At 42.1% G+C, this 23,767-nt stretch overlaps 3 protein-coding genes across 3 annotated transcripts in view; 2 read left to right on the top strand and 1 right to left on the bottom strand.

Moving 5' to 3' along the window:
• Positions 1 to 599: 599 nt before the first annotated feature.
• Positions 600 to 7,292, bottom strand: LOC113584366 (A disintegrin and metalloproteinase with thrombospondin motifs 15). Its single transcript, XM_027021207.2, has 8 exons — positions 6,134 to 7,292; positions 4,681 to 4,813; positions 4,138 to 4,305; positions 3,363 to 3,646; positions 2,973 to 3,150; positions 2,665 to 2,840; positions 2,034 to 2,209; positions 600 to 1,934 (listed from the first exon to the last, which is right to left on the bottom strand). Exons 1-8 carry the CDS (start codon positions 7,064 to 7,066, stop codon positions 1,157 to 1,159), a joined length of 2,826 nt encoding a protein of 941 aa, XP_026877008.2. The 5' UTR covers positions 7,067 to 7,292; the 3' UTR covers positions 600 to 1,156.
• Positions 7,293 to 8,602: 1,310 nt separating this feature from the next.
• On the top strand, positions 8,603 to 16,835 carry LOC113584384 (A disintegrin and metalloproteinase with thrombospondin motifs 8). The gene is made up of 9 exons (XM_027021258.2): positions 8,603 to 9,604; positions 10,572 to 10,811; positions 11,197 to 11,329; positions 11,440 to 11,607; positions 12,461 to 12,753; positions 13,049 to 13,235; positions 14,220 to 14,392; positions 14,532 to 14,707; positions 14,820 to 16,835. The coding sequence occupies exons 1-9, from the start codon at positions 8,882 to 8,884 to the stop codon at positions 15,553 to 15,555; spliced, it is 2,829 nt and encodes a 942-aa protein (XP_026877059.2). The 5' UTR covers positions 8,603 to 8,881; the 3' UTR covers positions 15,556 to 16,835.
• The window catches only part of si:ch211-213d14.1 (uncharacterized protein C11orf53 homolog), a 25,631-nt gene continuing 17,450 nt past the window's right edge, over positions 15,587 to 23,767 (top strand). Inside the window, exon 1 of the mRNA XM_027021262.2 lies at positions 15,587 to 15,664. The gene's annotated coding sequence lies outside the window, so the exon portion shown is untranslated. The remainder of the gene's footprint in view (positions 15,665 to 23,767) is intronic.

Raw genomic sequence — 23,767 nt, 5'->3', positions numbered from 1 at the left:
GTCATTACACATGTTACCACACGTCATTACACATGTCATTACACATGTCATCACACGTCATTAATGTCATCATGTTATTACACGTCATTACACGTCGTCACACGTTATTACACATGTTACCACACGTCATTACACATGTCATTACACATGTCATTACACATGTCATCACTGGTTCCCAAATACTACCGCTAATAGGTACATTTTGTACCTTACTGCTCTAAATGTTACCACTTGAGGCCATTTGGTTAAACATAATTATGCAAGATGTTTCTCTACAGGATTCACAGGTATTATTTCAGTTTCCTCTATGAGACAAGTGTAATATCGCCATCATGACTATTTCGGGCACAGGTATAGTGTTTACTGACTGGTAGAGCCATATCGTAACACAACTTTGAAATGCTCAGTCAATGAGATTTTAAGTACTACAATGTGTGCTTTGAAGTTTAAATACAGTAACAAATATTACTTACAATGATTTGAAATGCTTTAAATATATATATATATATATATATATATATATATATATATATATATATATATATATATATATATATATAGTTGTACATAAAGAGGTACAACCATATAACTATCTTTAACTAATCTTGATTTGCAAATACAAAAATATTCTGTAGTGCAAGTACCACACAGCCCTATATTTGACATACCGTTTGCATATTTTGTATACATTTGCATATTTTGCATACAATTTGCTTCACATTTACCTCATAGAAATTATATGAATTCAAATCTATATATAGACCTAAGCATATATAGACACTATCCCTAATGAAGACATTGTGTTCTGTGTAATATGGATTTCTGTGTTTTGGGGACTTTTTTACATTAAGAGGGTATTTTATCACATGAGCTTTGCTACTTTTTTGATCTTTGTATAACTTGTATTCTGCAGTTCAGATACATTTAGAGGTAGCCTGTGTGTGACTTCAAATCATCACATAAAAGACACCAGAGCTGTTTCTCCGACTCTCCGATCACTTCCTTGTCTGTCCCATTTGTCACCTTGCTTGTGTTCTAAACGTGAGGCACCACGAGGCTCCGGGAACAACAATTGAAGCAAATCAAGAAAGATTTGGTCCCATAGTATGTGCCTGCAACTTAACACTTGAATGGGTTCCTAAGGAGTCACACCAAATCACTGGCAGGCTCGAACAGTGCAGAAGTCTAGCTCCTGGGGCTTCCTCTGGCCAGAGCAGTGGTGTCTGGGAAGGAGCAGACCACCTGGAGTGATGCAGCGCAGAATCCGTTTCCTGAAGCCTTTTCCGCAGCTTTTGGAGCAAGCGGACCATTCGCCAATACTCCAGATGGGGCAGGGGTCACCACACACCCTGATGGCACTGGGCCGTTGGACACTGTCACAGTATGCGGCAACTTTCCCTTCTCTGTCCAGACACTGGACAAGTCTTTTCTGGAAGCCGTTTCCACAGCTCACAGAACATTCTTCCCAGTCACCAGTCACCCACTGACTGGAGGGCTTCTGATAGGCTGGCTTCTTTGTCTCCACCTTTCTCCACCTTTCTACGAGGATGCTTTTCTGGTCATGGATTCTCTCTCCCTTCTTTGGGAGCTTCTCCTCCTTGCTATCCTTGGTCAGGTAGTAGGAGTATCGTACTCGAGGAGGTGTCATTTTGCCCACTGACAGCACCTCCACAGTCAGGGGCTCCAGCAGTGGTCTGGCAGCCTGCAGTGTCTCCACCGCTGTGGACGTCCCACTGTAGCGAAGCAGGCTGCCCTTCACAATGATGTCCCTCTCCACTGCGGACACCACATAGTTCCCATTGAGGAGATACTCACCGTGGACGTTCTTGATAGCTAAGTAGTTGTCGTCATTTACCAAACCCCGGTAGCCACGTTGTCTGATGTCCACATTTGAGGCTCCAACAGGTATGGTCACCACAAAGTTATATCCATGTCTGGAAAACAATGGTCTTGGGTCAGAAATCATTGGTTTGCTTGAGATCAACTGACTCCCTCCATATTCTCACTGCATAGATGCTGAGCACGAAGCTTACATGGGTTTGGTGAACACTCCAGACACCTTTCTGCAGTTCTGCTCATCTCCTCCACACACTCCACACTTGTCAAACTTCACGTTGGAGCTCAGCTTGCCATCACAACCTGCCTTGATGCACTTCCCCTGAACGCAGACGGCCGAGGTGTCGGGCGAGCAGAGTGTTCCGTCCACGACCTGTTTATGCCGATGAAACACAGTCACACACTCCACTAAGATGGCTAATGCATTTTCAGCTTGCTAGCAGAGACCAGTCCAACAGTCACATATACAGCCAAAAGCGCTTTACTTATACAGATTTTTTCTGAAGGTAGTAGCTTGAACATAACACACCAGCTACTCAACCAGAGGCACTATCGCAGCCTGTGATTGGTTTATTCTGCGCTGGTCGTGTAAACACTGTGGTCTGATAAACTACAGCTGTATAACACTCTATGGGACTTCTTTCTCTCTCTCCTCTCCCACCACAGTGTTAATGACCTGACCAGCTCTGCTCCCTCTCAAACCACATGTTCATTTCTAATCCAGACAGATATCCCACCATTTCTAATTAGGCTTCCTCATTTCCTCTGAAACATGGCTGTTTTCTATGCTATTTCAGGTAGAACTCGCAGAAATAGGGGCTTCCATACCTTCGGGGAAAGCATATAGAAGTACCCTGTTCCATTGGCTCTGCAGATAAGCTTGCACCTGTCCTTCAGGGAGATTCCGGAGTATTTAGGCACCCAGGTAACGGAGGAGCTGAGCCTGTTGGTGTTGAGACTGAAGCCACTGAAGCTCTCACACTGCTCCTCACGAAAACTCTTCCCTGCCAACAGTGGTACAACATCACATATGTACACATTCAACCTCTCCGTGTCACAAACAAATAGAAACTTATGCAAATCAGTCTGCCCTTTGTGCATGTGAAAAACGTCTAAAAGAATTAGAGCCGGCGTACCTGAAGCTGGACACGGCTCCAGACGGCAGGAGCGAAACTTCACACGCTGGCCTTGGCAGTAGTTACCCCCGTGTTCAGGAACAGGGCTGTTGCAATCCCTCTTGGCCAGCTGGACTCCTCCTCCACACGATCGCGAACACAATCCATATGGCCTCCACTTACCCCACTGCCCATCCACCTGTGAAACCAAAACATGCATAGCCTGTGCATCCTGTCTGATCTGGAAACTATCCACGCTGTTGAGAAGAAACATTAGCTGATCTGTATTATTACCTCAATACTTCATGTCAAGGATCTTTAATATTTTATGTATTTGGTTTAGAAAAAGACTTGTATCAGACAACAGAATCCTGTTCAGATGATTCGATCAGGCCATACTGGCACTCTCACCTTGGATGTGGTGGTGACGCTTCTGTCAGCACAAGCTCCTCTGTAGCATATCTTGTTGTTAGCACAGCTGGTGCCGTCGGCCCAGGGGAAGTGGCGCGTCTGGCACACCAGATGTCCCCTGGTCTTTCCTGTGCACCACAGCTTGGCGCATGCCTGCATGTAAGGGCAGGGCTTGGACCCAGAGCCAAAGGCCAACTCGCACTGGCGGCTGAGGCTGTAAGCCAGTCCTGGAGGGTCTTCTGGTAGAGGCAGCAGTTTCTGGGGCTGGTCCAGTAGACAGTCAGCTTATAGACATAGGCCAGGGCCGTGTTAGTACATATTACACTACAGTTAAAATTAAATTAAATGTAACCTTTTTGTAGATGACATTATACAAATTCTGTCTTTGAAACAAGAATTTGCCCACATGATGCAACATTCACTGGTAATTGTAGATTGCTTTATAAGAGTGTTGCCTTTTGATTTTTCTCAGTGGAATAACTACATGTCAGAGAACAATAAACGACAATAAATGGGAACAATAAACATTTGCTGTTTTAAGCTAGGTCCATTTTGACTGTGGCATGCAGTAATAGTTTTGAGACAGCAAAAGGCAGCTGCCCTCATCCTGTTGCCTTCTCCAATCAGCTTTGCAGCTGAAGTCACATGACATTGTCCAGCTCCTTTTGTTTTAGTAGGAAATTGGGAAGTGTGTGTTAGCATAGCTTGCATGTCATCAGAGACCCACAATACTGTGCGGCAGGGTTAATGATGGCTGCAGGCTGTGCGCACTGACCGTGGCCGCTGTCCAGGAAATCTGTGACGATGGCGGCGCTGCAGACGGACCAGGGATTGCTGCGGTCAACATGGGTGAGGGTAGGAGACATCATGTGGTTGTCCTTCAGTGTTCCAAACACCTCTTCACACGCCTTCACGTTGTCATGGGGCATACTGAGGACATGCCCTGGACAAGAGACATCACAGCGGTGACTGGGATGAGTGCATTATTTTTACTGTTTTAAGAGTTTTTATGTTTCCCCTTCGTGTTATCTGTATAACTGTATTTTGTCATTAGTAACAAGTGCACGACTGTAGGTTTCTGGGACCTGATTTTAACAGAGTAAGCTGTCGAACTAAGACAACACTGAACCCTTGAGTGCTGAGTTTGATTTCATTGCACCAAGTATAGTGGCTTTGAGAACACAGGGTTCATTTAAGGTCAAAGCCTGTCATTTTCCTCCCATCTCCATCACCAGTAGGAGCCCGTGGGCCACGTTTCATCTCAGCGCATATGAATACCTACAGATGCCCTTATAAGGTAGTAAGGCGATGGGCTTACCTAGCTCGTGTGCCGTGGTGAAGGCTGAGGGGAGACCGTCATCCTCGATGACCGAACAGCTTCTTTTGGGATCACACATGGTCCCAACATCGGCCATGCCCAGAGTGTCACAGGTGGTAGCCCCACACAAGTCCTGTTAGAATTCAAGGAAAGAACATGAACTGTACCCAGTGATGTGTTTCAATAGAGGATATGATTCATGTGTTAATGTTTTGAGCATGTGCGTTCGTCCAACTGAAAGGGTTAATACACTAATGTGAGAGATGTATTGAGTTACACCACAGACAGAGTGAAGCACATTGATGTGTGGTGTAAGGGATCTGTCTGGTGATGTGTGGTGTGAAGGATCTGTCTGGTGATGTGTGATCTGAAGGCTCTGTCTGGTGATGTGTGGTGTGACGGATCTGTCTGGTGATGTGTGGTGTGAAGGATCGGTTCTAGACAAGTGTGAAATTTTAATGTCGGACTAAATAACAGGAAGAACAGTTCTGCAGTAACCAGCGAGGGTGGTCTAGAATGTCTATAAACATTGTTTAGTTAGGATAGACATGGCCACAGAGAAACGATCAGTGTAAGTCCACCTGTTTCTCCCTAGTACGTAAACACTGACACACACATATATACACACACATGCATGCAGTCACGCGCGCACACACACACACACACGCTTGCACGCACGCACACACACACATGCATACACACACACATGCGCACACACACACACGCGCACACACACACACACACACACACACACACACACACACACACACACACACACACACACACACACACACATGCACACACACAAAGAAACACACAGAGACGAATTTCATAGCTTTCCCTTAATCATATAGTTTATAAAAACCTTGTTTGGCGCTTGTGATCATTGTCTGCAACAACCATACATTTATGAGGTTTTGTTTCTTTCTGGATTTTAATATTTCTTTTTATTTCAACAGTAGCATAAATTGACTTGTGATAATATTGTAGACCATGCATGCATTTCATTTATTTGCTGGTATATTAAACTGTGTTAGTTTTAATAACTAATGTAACCAACTGCACATCAAGCGAACCACATAAATCAGCCTGTTGCAGTTAATTTATATTTTTGTGCCTCATGCCTTGTTCAAAGAGAAAGCAGCGATCACGTGGCCCCTCGACCAGTGGAGCCAGGTTCTATGACTTTTCTACGATCGTTTACAGTATTCTCTCAGGCTTTTGTTATAACCCATGTATAATGCGGTATAATTATTTTATAATTTTTTTATTTTTAATTTTTTTAACCGTAAATGAAATCCTGAAGCTGAATGTTTTAATATACTTTTTAATGCTAATTTTCGCTGGCCTGAGTGTCAGTGCACCTGCCGTATAATGTGTAGGCGTACACGGTATCACTAATGAGAGCCGTCAGGGCAGAGCCCTCTCGAGCTAGAGCGTCAGAGCCGCCTACCTGTTTAGTGAATAAGATGGCCGTGTCCCAGTGCTCGGGGTGTTTGTCGTTCATCCTGTTGAACTTCTTTTGCCATGTGCAGAAGTTACGCAGCGACAGTGCCGCGTTGCTGGAGATTTTAGGCCCTTCCTCGGGCTCCTCAATCACCAAGAACTTCACCACCACAATGTTAATGTCATTTAAAATGCTGGGGTGCTTGTACAGCGTTGCGGCTACTGACATAAGGGTCAGAAGGTAATGCTCGAGGTCTTCGCCATGGAACTTCGCCATGGATTCATCGGCAACGATCAAGACCTCGATATATCTAGATAGAGACGCAAACCTCTTAGATCTCGCCCTGCCTTTCAGCACACACTCTGTTGGGTTTTTCGCGTGCCCCTTCGTATGCCAGTATTTCTCCAGCGACTTCACGAGAGGACGGTTGACATCAGAAGACACTCCACATCGGGAAGATGCGTCGGGGTTAACCGCGCGCCTTTGCCGGCGTATCATGTGTGTCTTTTCTGCACTTGGCATAAGTGCTTCTGCCGTTTCGTTCCCTCTGTACCAGAAATGATACTCCATGCCTTTGTAAAAGAAAGCTCCCTGGACACCTCTGCACACACTGATGCTTGTAAAGGAAGAGGCGTCTGAATTAACGTCTCCAGAGTAAAAGCATCGCCGTAGATCAGACACTGAAGTAGCTGTTGTGGAGAGATGATTTTCATGCGTGACATCAGGTGCAAGAAAGCTGGAGTCCGGTAATACGTTTAGATAGAAATCCTGTTTAAAAGCGCTTATTTTAAATACAATGTGATTTCTTATGCCGTCACTCTGAGATGACGCGTTTTCATGGTCAAGTTGCACAGGCTCACAAAAATCGATTTCCATACAGAAGTATAAATGAGCAAAAAGCGGGATATTCAAAAGGAAAAACAGAAAACCGACGAACATTGTTATTCCTACGCAGCTGTCCTTCAAAAATACAATTTAAGAAAATGTGGTACTCTAATTGCATTCCTTTATATCTGTGCACAGACGTATCTCCGTAAATAATCCATGGTGCATTAGCCTGTGAAGACACTTCCGTCCTCTGCCAGGTTTACTCCTCTGTGCCATTTCTAAACATCATACATTGTGAACAGAGTTTTGGGAGGTACAGGAGAAAGTTCACTGGACGTGGCGCGTGGTTCATTTGAAACCTTGGCCACTTGTCGCTACCCAGACGTTAACTTCAAGCACGTGCGCCTCACGAGGAGTGCAGGGCTTGGGCGTGGCGTTGACTCATGGAAAAACTGAAAAGGCATCAGGGTTAATTTAGCCTACATGCTATATCACTGCGAAGTTGTGTGTGTGTGTGTGTGTGTGATTAGATGGATGGATGGATGGATGGATGGATGGATGGATGGATGGATGGATGGATGGATGGATGGATAGATAGATAGATAGATAGATAGATAGATAGATAGATAGATAGATAGATAGATAGATAGATAGATAGATAGATAGATCGATCGATCTGTAGTTGTCAGGATAAATTCAATAAATTGAGATTGCAATTACCGTACCAAAACTGGAGAAGACATTTTGTATGTTATTGTGCATCATCTTACTTATGTTATTTATTTGTTACAAACCAATACGTGTAAATCGTTTATCGATAAGGCTCCTACTCAAAGTCACGTCCCAAGTGCCATGAATGATCCGATAGTGTGTGTGCACCCTCACGCATTCACACAACATAACTGACATTTTGCACTATTTTTTTTGCTCTTTTCGCCTCTCCTTCTTTTAAAACTCTTTTCTCTGCACTACGATGCGCATCTCCTACAACAGAGACGCTGTTGTTTCTATTGGTCTACAAAACACTTCAAGCCGTTTCTAACCTAACTAAATTTAGTCTCATCAACTAAATTTAGTCTCATCAACGAAATATGAGCTGATTAAAAACAATCGAAACAGAAACTTTTAAAATAGCTACATTGAAGCGCTCAACGTTGTGTAGTGCGTGTAAAACACCATACTGCCCCCTTGTGGAAGTATGTTACTTCTACACAGATGGCGCTGGGCGCTCCTCTTAAATCTCTGCGACACAATCACGTTTAGATTCCACCAGTTATCCGTATGAACTCCGTATGGAAATCTGCAGCTGATTATTTTTGACTAATCGTTTTACATTTATATTGGCTCTAATCTATTTGAGACGCACCTTCTGACTGTAGGCCCAGAAATATTATCCGAGTAGATAGTGGCTTTGGACACCGGTGAAACATATCACTGCTTTTGAAGAGTAACTTCTAAACAGACTAATAATAGCTCCTCCACTTGGCTGTTTGGGAAGAGGGAATGCCCTCCGCTTTCATTGGACTAGCGTGAGCCAGACTTTTTTCGCTCAGTTACTAGTGGGAGGAGAGAATATTGCTGCGCTGGATATTAAAAACAGCGCAAAGCCCTTCATTTTCAGGAGGATGCGAAGGTATAAATGCTAGCGTCGCTGTCGGCAGAGTGTGAGGAGCGCCAGGGTGTTGCGCGACCCCAGGACGAGCTTTACCCGCGAGCGCAGTGAACCCCGGGACGTCCAATGACGAGGGCACGCGCTCCGTAATCAGGCTCTGCGTCAGTAATTGGAATTCTTTTTAGAGCAAGGCTGTCACGCGCTGTGAGGAATTACCAGCGGCTTTAGAGAAGTTAAAACACAGCTGTACAATAGTGACTGGCAAAAACTATTCCCCAAGCGGATGCGCAACAAAGGTGCACCTGTTTAGTAAAATGCGCTCGCCGTGGGGGTTCTTGTTGGCGGGCTGTCTGGTCAACATTTGCTTGTCCCAGTTGTTTGAAGCTGAGGAAATTGTTCCCGTTCGGTTGACGGGAGCAGGAACGAAGAGCGGAAAACATTCACGTTTCAGGCTTACAGCTTTTGGTCGGGACTTTACACTAAATTTAACTCCGGATAACAGCTTCATCTCTCCCACACTGAAGGTTTATCGCATCAAGACAGATGGCACCTCGGAAACTCCGGGGAAGGCTGACAGACAGGTGTATGCCAGCAGATGGACGGCTGTCCATAAGAGCATGAATAAAACTGCAGAGGACGATGTGGAACTGAGAGGCTGTTTCTTTACCGGGACTGTCGACTTCAGAAAGGATTCTGTCGTTGCTGTAAGCCTTTGTCACGGGATTTGGGGATCATTTATTTTAGACGGTGAAGAGTATCAGATTGAACCAAGACATTTTGGCTCGGAAATAAACGAGAGTTCCATTGAACAGCTGCATCTCATCAAGAGAAAAAGAAATAAAAAAACCTTTATGGAAACAAGCCCGTCGTTCGGTCGAACAGAGGATGGCCCTTATCTCGGACCGTCTGTAATTAATGAAGCCCTGGTTAGCCAAATGTCGCCCAGGCGCAGACGCTTTGTGTCCGCGCCAAGATTTATTGAAACGTTGGTGGTCGCGGACGCTTCCATGTTAAGATTTTATGGAGACGAGATAAAGGCGAGTAACCGTTTCCTTTTTGCTAATCCAGAAGACATGCAAACAGTTTGTCAGAAGACATACCTCAAGAAGATACGCATACTTATTTTCTAACTTTGAATAACCTTGGTCATTTTGATCTTGGGTAACGCGTCCTTTACAAACAATACTAATATATTTAACGATATATGTTTAAGATACGTTTGGAAACACTTCAATAATGTCAAATACTAACCGGATATACCTCTGTTTCAACAGGTTTCGTTCTGCTAATCAATCAATCAATCAATCAATCAATCCTTGATTTCAGACGGACACATTTATGCATTTACGTTATGGGTTTTAAGTTTTCACAGAACATGAATAATAGGGATATGTGTAAATACACGCAGCATTTGGACAGAGGAAAACATCGATTTTCTTTGTTTTCTTTGTTTTTTCTTTGTGTTTTTTTGCGAATACGAAGTCACAGAACTGCATGCGCTAATGGATTCCTCATTGTGTATTTTCCAACAATAACATTAATGTGCTAAAGTATTGGTGTGGTACAACTCTGACCTCATGTGCCACTGACAGTCTAGTTGCAACTTCTGGTTTAAGCAAAGAGGGTTATGTGAATTCAGCACACTGCTCCCCAATGTAATAAATGCATGTGATTATTGTGATAAATCCAACTCTGGCTTCTTCTGCTTTATTTTGCTCTCAGATAGCTAATGTGCTCCCATAATTATGTAAGCTAATATTGTTTACATTTATAACATTTAGCTGACACTTTTATCCAGAGCAACTTACAATTATGTCTAAGTACTACTTCAGTAATTGAGGGTTAAGGGTCTTACTCAGGAGCCCAACAGTGGGAATTTGGTGGTGGTGGGAATTGAACTGGCAACCTTCTGATTATTAGTCAATTACCTTGAGTACAGAGTAATACATATGACCTTCTTAAGGAGTTGAGGAGTAACACGTATGACCTTCTCACTTCTACCAGCTCTACGTGTTGACCCTGGTGTCGGTCGCTGCTCAGATCTACAAACACTCCAGCATCAAAAACTCTCTGAATGTGGTGGTGGTGAAGATGATGATCGTAGAAGATGAAGAGCTTGGACCATCCGTCTCCAGCAACGGAGGCTTGACCCTACGCAGCTTCTGCTCCTGGCAGCAGCTGTTCAACCCCTCCAGCCATTGGCACCCGGAGCACTATGACACGGCTCTGCTGCTCACCAGAGAGGTGAGGGGCCAGGTCGGCTTCATCCTGCCCTGAATGCCCTCTGTGCAGTCTGTGCAGCTGTGGTGGTCCCACGTAAGGTGCACACACACACACACACACACACACACACACACACACACACACACACACACACACACACGAGTGTGATTCACTATCTGCACCCTGTCCAGCTTATGATCGAAATCATGTGGGGCTGTATAACTTCTGGCGACTGAGAGCCATGCAAGGCCCAATGTCCCAGACACCACTGTCACTTGATATGCTTGCTGTCTTCCAGAAATATTGATTGTCTGAAATCTATTGTGGAAACACTGACAGAAATGGCTCACTCTCTTCATTATGTGGAGAGATGAACACATTTCGTTTTGATTTTATTGTCTCCCAGGACATCTGTGGCCATCAAAGTTGTGACACACTAGGAGTGGCTGATGTGGGGACAGTGTGTGACCCCAAAAGGAGCTGTTTCGTGATTGAGGACAGTGGACTCCAGGCGTCCTTTACGATAGCCCACGAGCTAGGTGTGCGTCCTCCCAGTGCCTAATAACAGATGTATCGTGTTTCCGTGAATTTGGCTGTGGAGCCATCCACAGGTTTCCGCGAGTGCACTAACGTGATGTCACTTGGGCAGGACATGTACTGAGCATGCCTCATGACGACTCCAAGAACTGCGAGAGGCACTTCGGACACCTCCGTCTGCATCACATTATGGCTCCTGTGTTTGTCGGCTTCAATCAGTCCTCTCCCTGGTCCCCCTGCAGTGCTTTCTACATCACAGAGTTCTTCGACAACGGGCACGGTATGCTCACCACTCACACCCAGCAGCTGAACACTGAATATGTTAGTCTATAACCTCGTCAAGACTTTCTTTGCAAAATATTTGTAGAGGTTAGATTGCAAGCCCTGTGTTTGCTCAAACTTCTTGTGCTTGCTGTAAGTTTTACAGTCCTTTTTAATTTTATTAGTAGAATTATTATTATTATTATTATATTATTATTATTATTATTATTATTATAAGTTTGTTAGTATTACCATTAAAATTATATACAGGGAGTTCTTTCTGTTTATAGTGCATTTACATTTACATTTATGCCATTTAGCTCTTATCTAGAGCAACTTACAAAAATGCTTTGTCATTTCCTCATAGAGTACATCCTACTACAGTACAGTAGGTTAGAGTCCAACATACCAATGAACTAAAATACTGTTCAAGTACAGGGATCAGTGCTGATGCCTAGAAGTGCAAAACACATATAAGCTCTGTAACAGACAACAATAAATATAATAAACAATACCTTACAGTAAGTACTAGAGATTTAGTTAGTCAACATAGGAGCAGTATCAGTGGTCATCTCATGGTATTCAGTCTGCATTTGAAGATTGCAAGGGACTCTGCTGTCCAGACAGCCAGAGGAAGTTCGTTCCACAATCTAGGAGCCAGGACAGAGAATAGTCTCCATGCTTGTCTTCCATGAGTCTTGAAGCATGGTGTTTCATGCCAAGCCGTACTTAATATAGCCGTACTTATAGTATATTAATGTGGGTATAATGAACCATGCTGGTTAAAATATGTTATATAATTATTGATTGATTTTTGCATTCAAAATAAAAGCCTTCATTTCCATACTCTCTCTCTCGTGATTTCAAATCAGGGGACTGTCTGCTGGATGCCCCTGAGAACACTGTGCCTTTACCTATGGAACTGCCCGGTTTGGCATACGGCCTGGACCGCCAGTGCCGGCAGGCCTTCGGGGAGGGCTACTTGTCCTGCCGTAATGCCTCGGCTGATGAGGCATGCACCCAGCTCTGGTGCCAGCGGGCAGGCCAGGCTACGTGCACCACCAGGAACGGGAGTCTGCCGTGGGCCGACGGCACGCCCTGCGGCCCGGACAGGACCTGCCTGGACAGTGTGTGCACTGCTTCTGAGGAGGTGATGAAGCCTAAGGTAAAATACCACCCAGGATGTTACAGAGAAAACATTGTTTTATCAGCGTGTTTTGTCATTTATAGGTTATTCCAACAAATTTCCTTTCTTAGCATAGATACTAGTAATACTTTACTATACGGCTACTTAATACTATGTTGACATTTTTTGTGAAGACTGTAATGTAAAATGAAAACAACTCAGTAGGCTGCAACACACGCCAGAAGGCAGGATTGAAACTAAACAGCATACACATGACTAGTCATTGTGTCCTAGCGCAATTAGGTGAGCGTTATTCCTGGTCCTGTGGCTGCAGGTGCCTGTGGATGGCAGCTGGGGGGATTGGGGCGCATGGCAGACCTGCTCCCGCTCCTGTGGAGGCGGGGTGAGATTCTCCTACAGGGAGTGCAACCGGCCAGCTCCTCAAAACGGAGGACGCTACTGCGAGGGACAGAGGGCACGATACCACTCCTGCAACACTCAGGCCTGTGAAAGTGGACATGGTGAGTTACTGTACAGAGAAGGGTTCCCCAGTGCTGGGGTGCACTCTACAGAAGAGGGTTCCCCAGTGCTGGGGTCCACTCTACAGACGAGGGTTCCTCAGTGCTGGGGTCCACTCTACAGACGAGGGTTCCCCAGTGCTGGGGTCCACTCTAGAGAGAAGGGTTCCCCAGTGCTGCGGTCCACTCTACAGATGAGGGTTCCCCAGTGCTGGGGTCCACTCTACAGACGAGGGTTCCCCAGTGCTAGGGTCCACTCTAGAGAGAAGGGTTCCCCAGTGCTGCGGTCCACTCTACAGATGAGGGTTCCCCAGTGCTGGGGTCCACTCTACAGATGAGGGTTCCCCAGTGCTGGGGTCCACTCTACAGACGAGGGTTCCCCAGTGCTGCGGTCCACTCTACAGACGAAGGTTCCTCAGTGCTGGGGTCCACTCTAGAGAGAAGGGTTCCCCAGTGCTGGGGTCCACTCTAGAGAGAAGGGTTCCCCAGTGCTGGGGTCCACTCTACAGACGAGGGTTCCTCAGTGCTGGGGTCCACTCTACAGACGAGGGTTCCTCAGTGCTGGGGTCCACTCTACAGACGAGGGTTCCTCAGTGCTGGGGTCCACTCTGCAGAGAAAGGTTCCCTAGTGCTGGGGTCCACTCTACAGACGAGGGTTCCTCAGTGCTGGGGTCCACTCTAGAGAGAAGGATTCCCCAGTGGTTAGCTACCCTCTAAACAGTGTTGCAGTACCCCTGCAGTACTCCTATACTAAGAATAGTTTTAGTGTTTCAATATACTCAACACTCCAGTGTCAACTCATCAGCTAATTAACAAGTCCTGAGTTTAAAATGGGTGAATTCGAGAACAGGGACCCCCAAGGGGAATTCCATGTTGGGGGAAAACAATAACTGTTACTGAGCTGTGAACTGGAATATTTCCACAGTGTTGCTTTTACAGTTTTGCTCTTCGAGTTCTCATTTTACATCAAATCCTGGTTGATTATAGGGAAGAGTTTCCGTGAAGAACAGTGCGAGAAGTATAACAATCCCAATCACTTTGATATCCATGGAAATGTCAAGCAATGGATACCAAAATACGCTGGAGTATCTCCACGGGACAGATGCAAACTCTTCTGCAGAGCACGAGGCAGCAGTGAGTTTAAAGTATTTCAAGCTAAGGTATGCTTTCAGTTATTAATAAGCTTTCGGTTATTAATTTCATGACCCCTGAAATTAGCATTTAATTAGATAAAAGGTACTAATCAATAAAGCTGTCTTAGCTTTGTGAAAGGTTTTAAATGTACATATCTATCTCCAGGTAATTGATGGAACAGCATGCAGTCCAGACACCACATCAATCTGTGTCCAGGGCCAGTGTATCAAAGCTGGCTGTGACCTCCAGATCGGCTCCAGCAAGAAGCTCGACAAGTGCGGTGTGTGTGGTGGGGATGGCCTTAGCTGTAGGAAGATATCTGGCTCATACAACAAAGTCATGTGAGTCTCCCAAAGGACATTTAATGCACATGCATTTACTGCTGTGTCATAATTGGTGCTGTTGGAATATGTTCAGGTTTTGATGACTATGATTTAATCTCTTCTGCTTTAGTCAAGGATACAGTGATATTGTAACCATCCCACTTGGAGCAACCAACATTGACATCAAACAGCGGAGTCACAAGGGCATAAAACACGATGGAAACTACCTGGCAGTCAAACGTGAGAACGGCGAGTATATACTGAATGGGAACTTCTCAGTGTCCACCGTGGAGCAGGACATCCCTGCCCGGGGTGCTGTCCTTAAGTACAGCGGCTCAGACACCACCCTGGAGAGGATTCAGAGCTTTCGGCAGCTCCGCGAGGCCGTCACTGTTCAGCTGCTGTCCACCGCCAGGGAGGCCAGCCTGCCCAAGGTCAAATACACATTCTTCATCCCCAAGGGCGTCTCCTTCGGGAGACCCAAAGACAGGAAGATGTGGGTCCATGCCATCCACCCTTTCGGTGTCCCACAATGGGTCCTGGGGGACTGGTCCGAGTGCTCGCGGAGTTGTGGCTCGGGCTGGTCCAGGAGAAGTGTGGACTGCAAGGACGATGCCGGCTTCTACTCAAGCGTCTGTGATAAGGGCCTGAGACCAGCGGACATCAGACCCTGTGCAGATCTGCCGTGCCCTATGTGGCAAACTGGCCCCTGGTCCTCCTGCTCACGCACGTGTGGCCGTGGGGAACGCCGCCGGAGCACAGTCTGCGTTGATTACACTGGGAAGCCAGTTGAGGAGGAGAAGTGCGACCCTACCAAGCAACCCATGCCAGTATCTGGAGAATGTATGTACCAGGAGTGCCAGTAAGGTCTTCAAAAACATGGCCAGTCCACAAGTTTCTGTAGGAACATCCAGCAATGAGCCGCTAACCATCCTGACAGGGCATTAAAGTAAAGCAAGACGACTCAGTTCTGGGGTAAGACTAAACCAGTCGGGATAGCATGGCCTGTTTAGACAAAGCGTTTCTCCACAGTGCTCTTCACAGCGTTTCTTTAGAAGCACTGTTTTGGTTTCTCATAGTGATCTACCTCATCAGGGATATCAGCTTTACATCAATTCTCCTTCCTTTCAGTGCAGTGAAGCTTCTCTCATATGATTTAATCATTCACCCATTACTGTATTTGGGATGCATATTACATAACTCATCATTTCTGCAGCTTCTTTAAAATAAATGTATACATTCACATGGTTCCATAATTCTAAATATTATTTTACTAATGAGAAAACAATATTTATTTTCTAGAATTTCATATCATACCATGTTACAAAATGAAATAATGTTTCCCCTTATACTGTCAAGGTGCTAATGGCTTCATTTACTGGTTATGAATGTTCTGATATTTTTTACTTTTTTAGCTTTTACGTGTGTTATAAAACAAACTCTTTCATTTTTGCTAACCACTAAAGGTGCAAAGTTCTTTCATTTACTGTATTGTCTGGTTTCCATTTATGACCCCACAAAATGATTTTTATCAAGTCGTACAGTTCACACTATATTTTGTAAAGGTTTGTGATTATCTTGGTGAAATGCATTTCGGAATACTTATTATAAAGTGAGAGACTTTGATGTTGATCCAGAATTAATGTTTGTAGTCTACACAACACTGTTTAGTTTCAGCGTAAACACGTTAGCTGTTAAGACTTGTGCGACTTGCTGTGAAAATTGTGAGGAAGTGCAGCCTGATATGACATGGGCTACTTCCTGCTTAGTGATGTTTGGGACATGGTGCATTTCCTGCACATGTGAAGAATTGTGGTTGTAAACATAATCAGCTCTTTAAAATATTTGCCCACATAAGACTAAACTGGTGAGCACCGACCTCCATTACTGTTGGAACATGAGTTAACCATATATTGATCATTCCTACACATGTATATTAAATGTATTGGACATACAGTATAACAGAAATGGCATTCCACATTATTCCTTCAATGAAGGGCCATTCTGTTGTTTTTTACTAATGGCTTCCTAATAAAGCTATTTATTTTTTTTAAGGTTTATATATTTACAATGGACACAAAAAATTCCCGATGCTGCTGTTTTTAGATGTTTTTCTGTCATAAGTAAAATGGATGAATGAAACGAATTTAAATCTGTGTCATGGAGTGTCTGTTTGGGGAAACTCTGCTCTGGCTTCACCCTCGTCGGCCCCTCCGGAGGTCAGCCTCCTCCTGACCCCCCCGCTGCCCTCTTTGATAGTACACAGTGGTGCTAAAATAAACCGTATGTTCTCCTTGCATTTCTACAGTGGTTTACTACATCTTGTTTAAGCACTAGTGTTTCTAGATTGGGATCTGTTTAGTTTTGCTGTGTATTTGGATATGTTCCTGGATATGCGACTATGGATTTTCCTAGACTGACCCTGTCCGCCTGTGTTTTGGCCCTCCTACTTGTAATAGTCTCGATGGAAAAATGCCCAAATAAAGTCGTCTCCCAGCCTGCCCTGTCTGGGCTCTCCCGTACCTCACAGACAACCGTTCCTCCTTAAGAGTGGACATCTGTGAAGGGTTCAATTTTTGGGAAATGTGACGTCCTCTGAGGAGACACGTGTCCTGGGGTGGGTTGAGCGCTTGGCTCTCACTGAGATGCATCTGCAAATGTTCTTACATAACGTGGCACTTTATTTTATGTCCTAGTCATTGTTTCTTAAGAAGAAGATCATTTTTCAACAATGCTGCGTGCTGGGGAGCTATTGAAGGAATGCTTGAGAAACTGCACACTTTTGAAACTGAGGGGCCCTTTTGTGATGTTTTCCATTTAAATCCAGGATGAAGTGCTCAGGGCAGCCACGAAAACCCCCCAGCTCCATGATTTATTCTGTGCTAAATGTTAAAATTGCACACATGTTTTATGTAGACCCTGCAGAAACGTTGAATTTTTGACATTGTTGAACATTTTTGCAGTTTTGCTTAAATAATTATTTAAATCCTTTGAATTGACAAATTCATATTTGCAGGTCTAAAAAGGCTTTTTAAAGGTCAAATTTACACTCATATATTAACCGTGTCTGTAGATATTATTCCAAAACTCTGCCCATTAAAGGTAGATCAAACAAAGGCAGACACACACACACGAAATGTTGTGCTTGCATGCTCAGCTCAAAGGGTAGAAGCTTACTGTCACTGTGCAATCACCTTCAGCAATGGCTATGAATGTTTACCTCTCACCCAACGCTGCTGGCTTGTATGGACCAGATCTGTAGATCTGTGTGTTGTGCATTACACTGCAGTGTGTGTGTCATGTATTACACTGCAGTGTGAGTGTTATACCTTACACTGCACTGTGAGTGTCGTGTATTACACTGCAGTGTGTGTGTCGTGTATTACACTGCAGTGTGAGTGTTGTGTATTACACTGCAATGTGGGTGTCATGTATTACACTGCAGCGGGAGTGTTGTGTATTACACTGCTGTGTGAGTGTTGTGTATTATTCTGCAGCGTGAGTGTCATTTGCTACATTGCAGTGGGTGTGTCATGTATTACACTGCAGTGGGAGCTGCCGGTGTTTTCTCTAATGGACAGTTATACAGCTGCATCCATGCCTATTCCCAGCCATCCGTTCTGCTGAAGGTGGCTAGCGCCTCTTGTGGTTTGGCGGTAATGTGTAGCAGTGAGTTAAGTTAGGTACTCTGGTGAGGAACTTAGTGTAGTACCGCATTGTTGGATCTGTTTTTGTGTTGTCTTTGGATTTCAGCACAAAAAGCTGGGATTCAAAATTCCAACCTAATGTATTCCATTCTGTCATAGCAGATCTAGTGTGTATTCCATTCTGTCATAACAGATCTAGTGTGTATTTTATTATTATTTAATAGCAAGTCTAATGTGTATTCTATTATTTCATAGCAGATCTAGTGTGTATTCTATTTTTTCATAGCAGATCTAGTGTGTATTCCATTCTGTCATAGCAGATCTAGTGTGTATTCTATTATTTCATAGCAGAGCTAGTGTGTATTCCATTTTGTCATAGCAGATCTAGTGTGTAATCCATTCTCTCATAGCAGATCTAATGTGTATTCTATTATTTCATAGCAGATCTTGTGTGTATTCCATTCTGTCATAGCAGATCTAGTGTGTATTCTATTATTTCATAGCAGAGCTAGTGTGTATTCCATTTTGTCATAGCAGATCTAGTGTGTAATCCATTCTCTCATAGCAGATCTAATGTGTATTCTATTATTTCATAGCAGATCTTGTGTGTATTCCATTCTGTCATAGCAGATCTAGTGTGTATTCTATTATTTCATAGCAGAGCTAGTGTGTATTCCATTTTGTCATAGCAGATCTAGTGTGTAATCCATTCTCTCATAGCAGATCTAATGTGTATTCTATTATTTCATAGCAGATCTAGTGTGTATTCCATTCTCTCATAGCAGATCTAATGTGTATTCTATTATTTCATAGCAGATCTAGTGTGTATTCTATTATTTCATAGCAGATCTAGTTTGTATTCCATTCTGTCATAGCAGTTCTAGTGTGTATTCTATTATTTCATAGCAGATCTAGTGCGTATTCCATTCTCTCCTAGCAGATCTAATGTGTATTCTATTATTTCATAGTAGATCTAGTGTGTATTCTATTATTTCATAGCAGATCTAGTGTGTATTCCATTCTCTCCTAGCAGATCTAATGTGTATTCTATTATTTCATAGTAGATCTAGTGTGTATTCTATTATTTCATAGCAGATCTAGTGTGTATTCCATTCTCTCCTAGCAGATCTAATGTGTATTCTATTATTTCATAGTAGATCTAGTGTGTATTCTATTATTTCATAGCAGATCTAGTGTGTATTCCATTCTGTCATAGCAGATCTAATGTGTATTCTATTATTTCATAGTAGATCTAGTGTGTATTCTATTATTTCATAGCAGATCTAGTGTGTATTCCATTCTCTCCTAGCAGATCTAATGTGTATTCTATTATTTCATAGTAGCTCTAGTGTGTATTCTATTATTTCATAGCAGATCTAGTGTGTATTCTATTCTGTCATAGCAGATCTAGTGTGTATTCCATTCTGTCATAGCAGATCTAGTGTGTATTCCATTCTGTCATAGCAGATCTAGTGTGTATTCCATTCTCTCCTAGCAGATCTAATGTGTATTCTATTATTTCATAGCAGATCTAGTGTGTATTCTATTATTTCATAGCAGATCTAGTGTGTATTCCATTCTGTCATAGCAGATCTAATGTGTATTCTATTATTTCATAGTAGATCTAGTGTGTATTCTATTATTTCATAGCAGATCTAGTGTGTATTCCATTCTCTCCTAGCAGATCTAATGTGTATTCTATTATTTCATAGTAGATCTAGTGTGTATTCTATTATTTCATAGCAGATCTAGTGTGTATTCCATTCTCTCCTAGCAGATCTAATGTGTATTCTATTATTTCGTAGTAGATCTAGTGTGTATTCTATTATTTCATAGCAGATCTAGTGTGTATTCCATTCTCTCCTAGCAGATCTAATGTGTATTCTATTATTTCATAGTAGATCTAGTGTGTATTCTATTATTTCATAGCAGATCTAGTGTGTATTCTATTCTGTCATAGCAGATCTAGTGTGTATTCCATTCTGTCATAGCAGATCTAGTGTGTATTCCATTCTGTCATAGCAGATCTAGTGTGTATTCTATTATTTCATAGCAGATCTAGTGTGTATTCCATTCTGTCATAGCAGATCTAGTGTGTATTCCATTCTCTCCTAGCAGATCTAACGTGTATTCTATTATTTCATAGTAGATCTAGTGTGTATTCTATTATTTCATAGCAGATCTAGTGTGTATTCCATTCTCTCCTAGCAGATCTAATGTGTATTCTATTATTTCGTAGTAGATCTAGTGTGTATTCTATTATTTCATAGCAGATCTAGTGTGTATTCCATTCTCTCCTAGCAGATCTAATGTGTATTCTATTATTTCATAGTAGATCTAGTGTGTATTCTATTATTTCATAGCAGATCTAGTGTGTATTCCATTCTGTCATAGCAGATCTAGTGTGTATTCCATTCTCTCATAGCAGATCTAGTGTGTATTCCATTCTGTCATAGCAGATCTAGTGTGTATTCCATTCTCTCCTAGCAGATCTAATGTGTATTCTATTATTTCATAGCAGATCTAGTGTGTATTCCATTCTGTCATATCAGATCTAGTGTGTATTCTATTATTTCATAGCAGATCTAGTGTGTATTCCATTCTCTCCTAGCAGATCTAATGTGTATTCTATTATTTCATAGCAGATCTAGTGTGTATTCTATTATTTCATAGCAGATCTAGTGTGTATTCCATTCTGTCATAGCAGATCTAGTGTGTATTCCATTCTCTCATAGCAGATCTAGTGTGTATTCCATTCTGTCATAGCAGATCTAGTGTGTATTCCATTCTCTCCTAGCAGATCTAATGTGTATTCTATTATTTCATAGCAGATCTAGTGTGTATTCCATTCTGTCATAGCAGATCTAGTGTGTATTCTATTCTCTCCTAGCAGATCTAATGTGTATTCTATTATTTTATAGCAGATCTAGTGTGTATTCCAGTCTGTCATAGCAGATCTAGTGTGTATTCCATTCTCTCCTAGCAGATCTAATGTGTATTCTATTATTTCATAGCAGATCTAGTGTGTATTCTATTATCTCTTAGCAGATCTAGTGTGTATTTCATTCTCTCCTAGCAGATCTAATGTGTATTCTATTATTTCATAGTAGATCTAGTGTGTATTCTATATTTCATAGCAGATCTAGTGTGTATTCCATTCTGTCATAGCAGATCTAGTGTGTATTCCATTCTGTCATAGCAGATCTAGTGTGTATTCTATTATTTCATAGCAGATCTAGTGTATATTCCATTCTCTCCTAGCATATCTAATGTGTATTCCATTATTTCATAGTAGATCTAGTGTGTATTCTATTATTTCATAGCAGATCTAGTGTGTATTCCATTCTGTCATAGCAGATCTAGTGTGTATTCCATTCTCTCATAGCAGATCTAGTGTGTATTCCATTCTGTCATATCAGATCTAGTGTGTATTCCATTCTGTCATAGCAGATCTAATGTGTATTCTATTATTTCATAGTAGATCTAGTGTGTATTCTATTATTTCATATGAGATCTAGTGTGTATTCCATTCTGTCATATCAGATCTAGTGTGTATTCCATTATTTCTTAGCAGATCTAGTGTGTATTTCATTCTCTCCTAGCAGATCTAATGTGTATTCTATTATTTCATAGTAGATCTAGTGTGTATTCTATTATTTCATAGCAGATCTAGTGTGTATTCCATTCTGTCATAGCAGATCTAGTGTGTATTCCATTCTGTCATAGCAGATCTAGTGTGTATTCTATTATTTCATAGCAGATCTAGTGTGTATTCCATTCTCTCCTAGCAGATCTAATGTGTATTCCATTATTTCATAGTAGATCTAGTGTGTATTCTATTATTTCATAGCAGATCTAGTGTGTATTCCATTCTGTCATAGCAGATCTAGTGTGTATTCCATTCTCTCATAGCAGATCTAGTGTGTATTCCATTCTGTCATAGCAGATCTAGTGTGTATTCCATTCTCTCCTAGCAGATCTAATGTGTATTCTATTATTTCATAGCAGATCTAGTGTGTATTCCATTCTGTCATAGCAGATCTAGTGTGTATTCCATTCTCTCCTAGCAGATCTAATGTGTATTCTATCATTTCATAGCAGATCTAGTGTGTATTCTATTATTTCATATGAGATCTAGTGTGTATTCCATTCTGTCATATCAGATCTAGTGTGTATTCTATTATTTCATAGCAGATCTAGTGTGTATTCCATTCTCTCCTAGCAGATCTAATGTGTATTCTATTATTTCATAGTAGATCTAGTGTGTATTCTATTATTTCATAGCAGATCTAGTGTGTATTCCATTCTGTCATAGCAGATCTAGTGTGTATTCCATTCTCTCATAGCAGATCTAGTGTGTATTCTATTATTTCATAGCAGATCTAGTGTGTATTCCATTCTGTCATAGCAGATCTAGTGTGTATTCCATTCTCTCATAGCAGATCTAGTGTGTATTCCATTCTGTCATAGCAGATCTAGTGTGTAATCCATTCTCTCATAGCAGATCTAATGTGTATTCTATTATTTCATAGCAGATCTAGTGTGTATTCCATTCTCTCATAGCAGATCTAATGTGTATTCTATTATTTCATAGCAGATCTAGTGTGTATTCTATTATTTCATAGCAGATCTAGTTTGTATTCCATTCTGTCATAGCAGTTCTAGTGTGTATTCTATTATTTCATAGCAGATCTAGTGCGTATTCCATTCTCTCCTAGCAGATCTAATGTGTATTCTATTATTTCATAGTAGATCTAGTGTGTATTCTATTATTTCATAGCAGATCTAGTGTGTATTCCATTCTCTCCTAGCAGATCTAATGTGTATTCTATTATTTCATAGTAGATCTAGTGTGTATTCTATTATTTCATAGCAGATCTAGTGTGTATTCCATTCTCTCCTAGCAGATCTAATGTGTATTCTATTATTTCATAGTAGATCTAGTGTGTATTCTATTATTTCATAGCAGATCTAGTGTGTATTCCATTCTGTCATAGCAGATCTAATGTGTATTCTATTATTTCATAGTAGATCTAGTGTGTATTCTATTATTTCATAGCAGATCTAGTGTGTATTCCATTCTCTCCTAGCAGATCTAATGTGTATTCTATTATTTCATAGTAGCTCTAGTGTGTATTCTATTATTTCATAGCAGATCTAGTGTGTATTCTATTCTGTCATAGCAGATCTAGTGTGTATTCCATTCTGTCATAGCAGATCTAGTGTGTATTCCATTCTGTCATAGCAGATCTAGTGTGTATTCCATTCTCTCCTAGCAGATCTAATGTGTATTCTATTATTTCATAGCAGATCTAGTGTGTATTCTATTATTTCATAGCAGATCTAGTGTGTATTCCATTCTGTCATAGCAGATCTAATGTGTATTCTATTATTTCATAGTAGATCTAGTGTGTATTCTATTATTTCATAG

This window comes from Electrophorus electricus, chromosome 15 (assembly GCF_013358815.1).
Source record: "Electrophorus electricus isolate fEleEle1 chromosome 15, fEleEle1.pri, whole genome shotgun sequence".
NCBI classification, from domain to species: domain Eukaryota; kingdom Metazoa; phylum Chordata; class Actinopteri; order Gymnotiformes; family Gymnotidae; genus Electrophorus; species Electrophorus electricus.
This window is presented reverse-complemented; position numbering and strand designations above follow the sequence as displayed.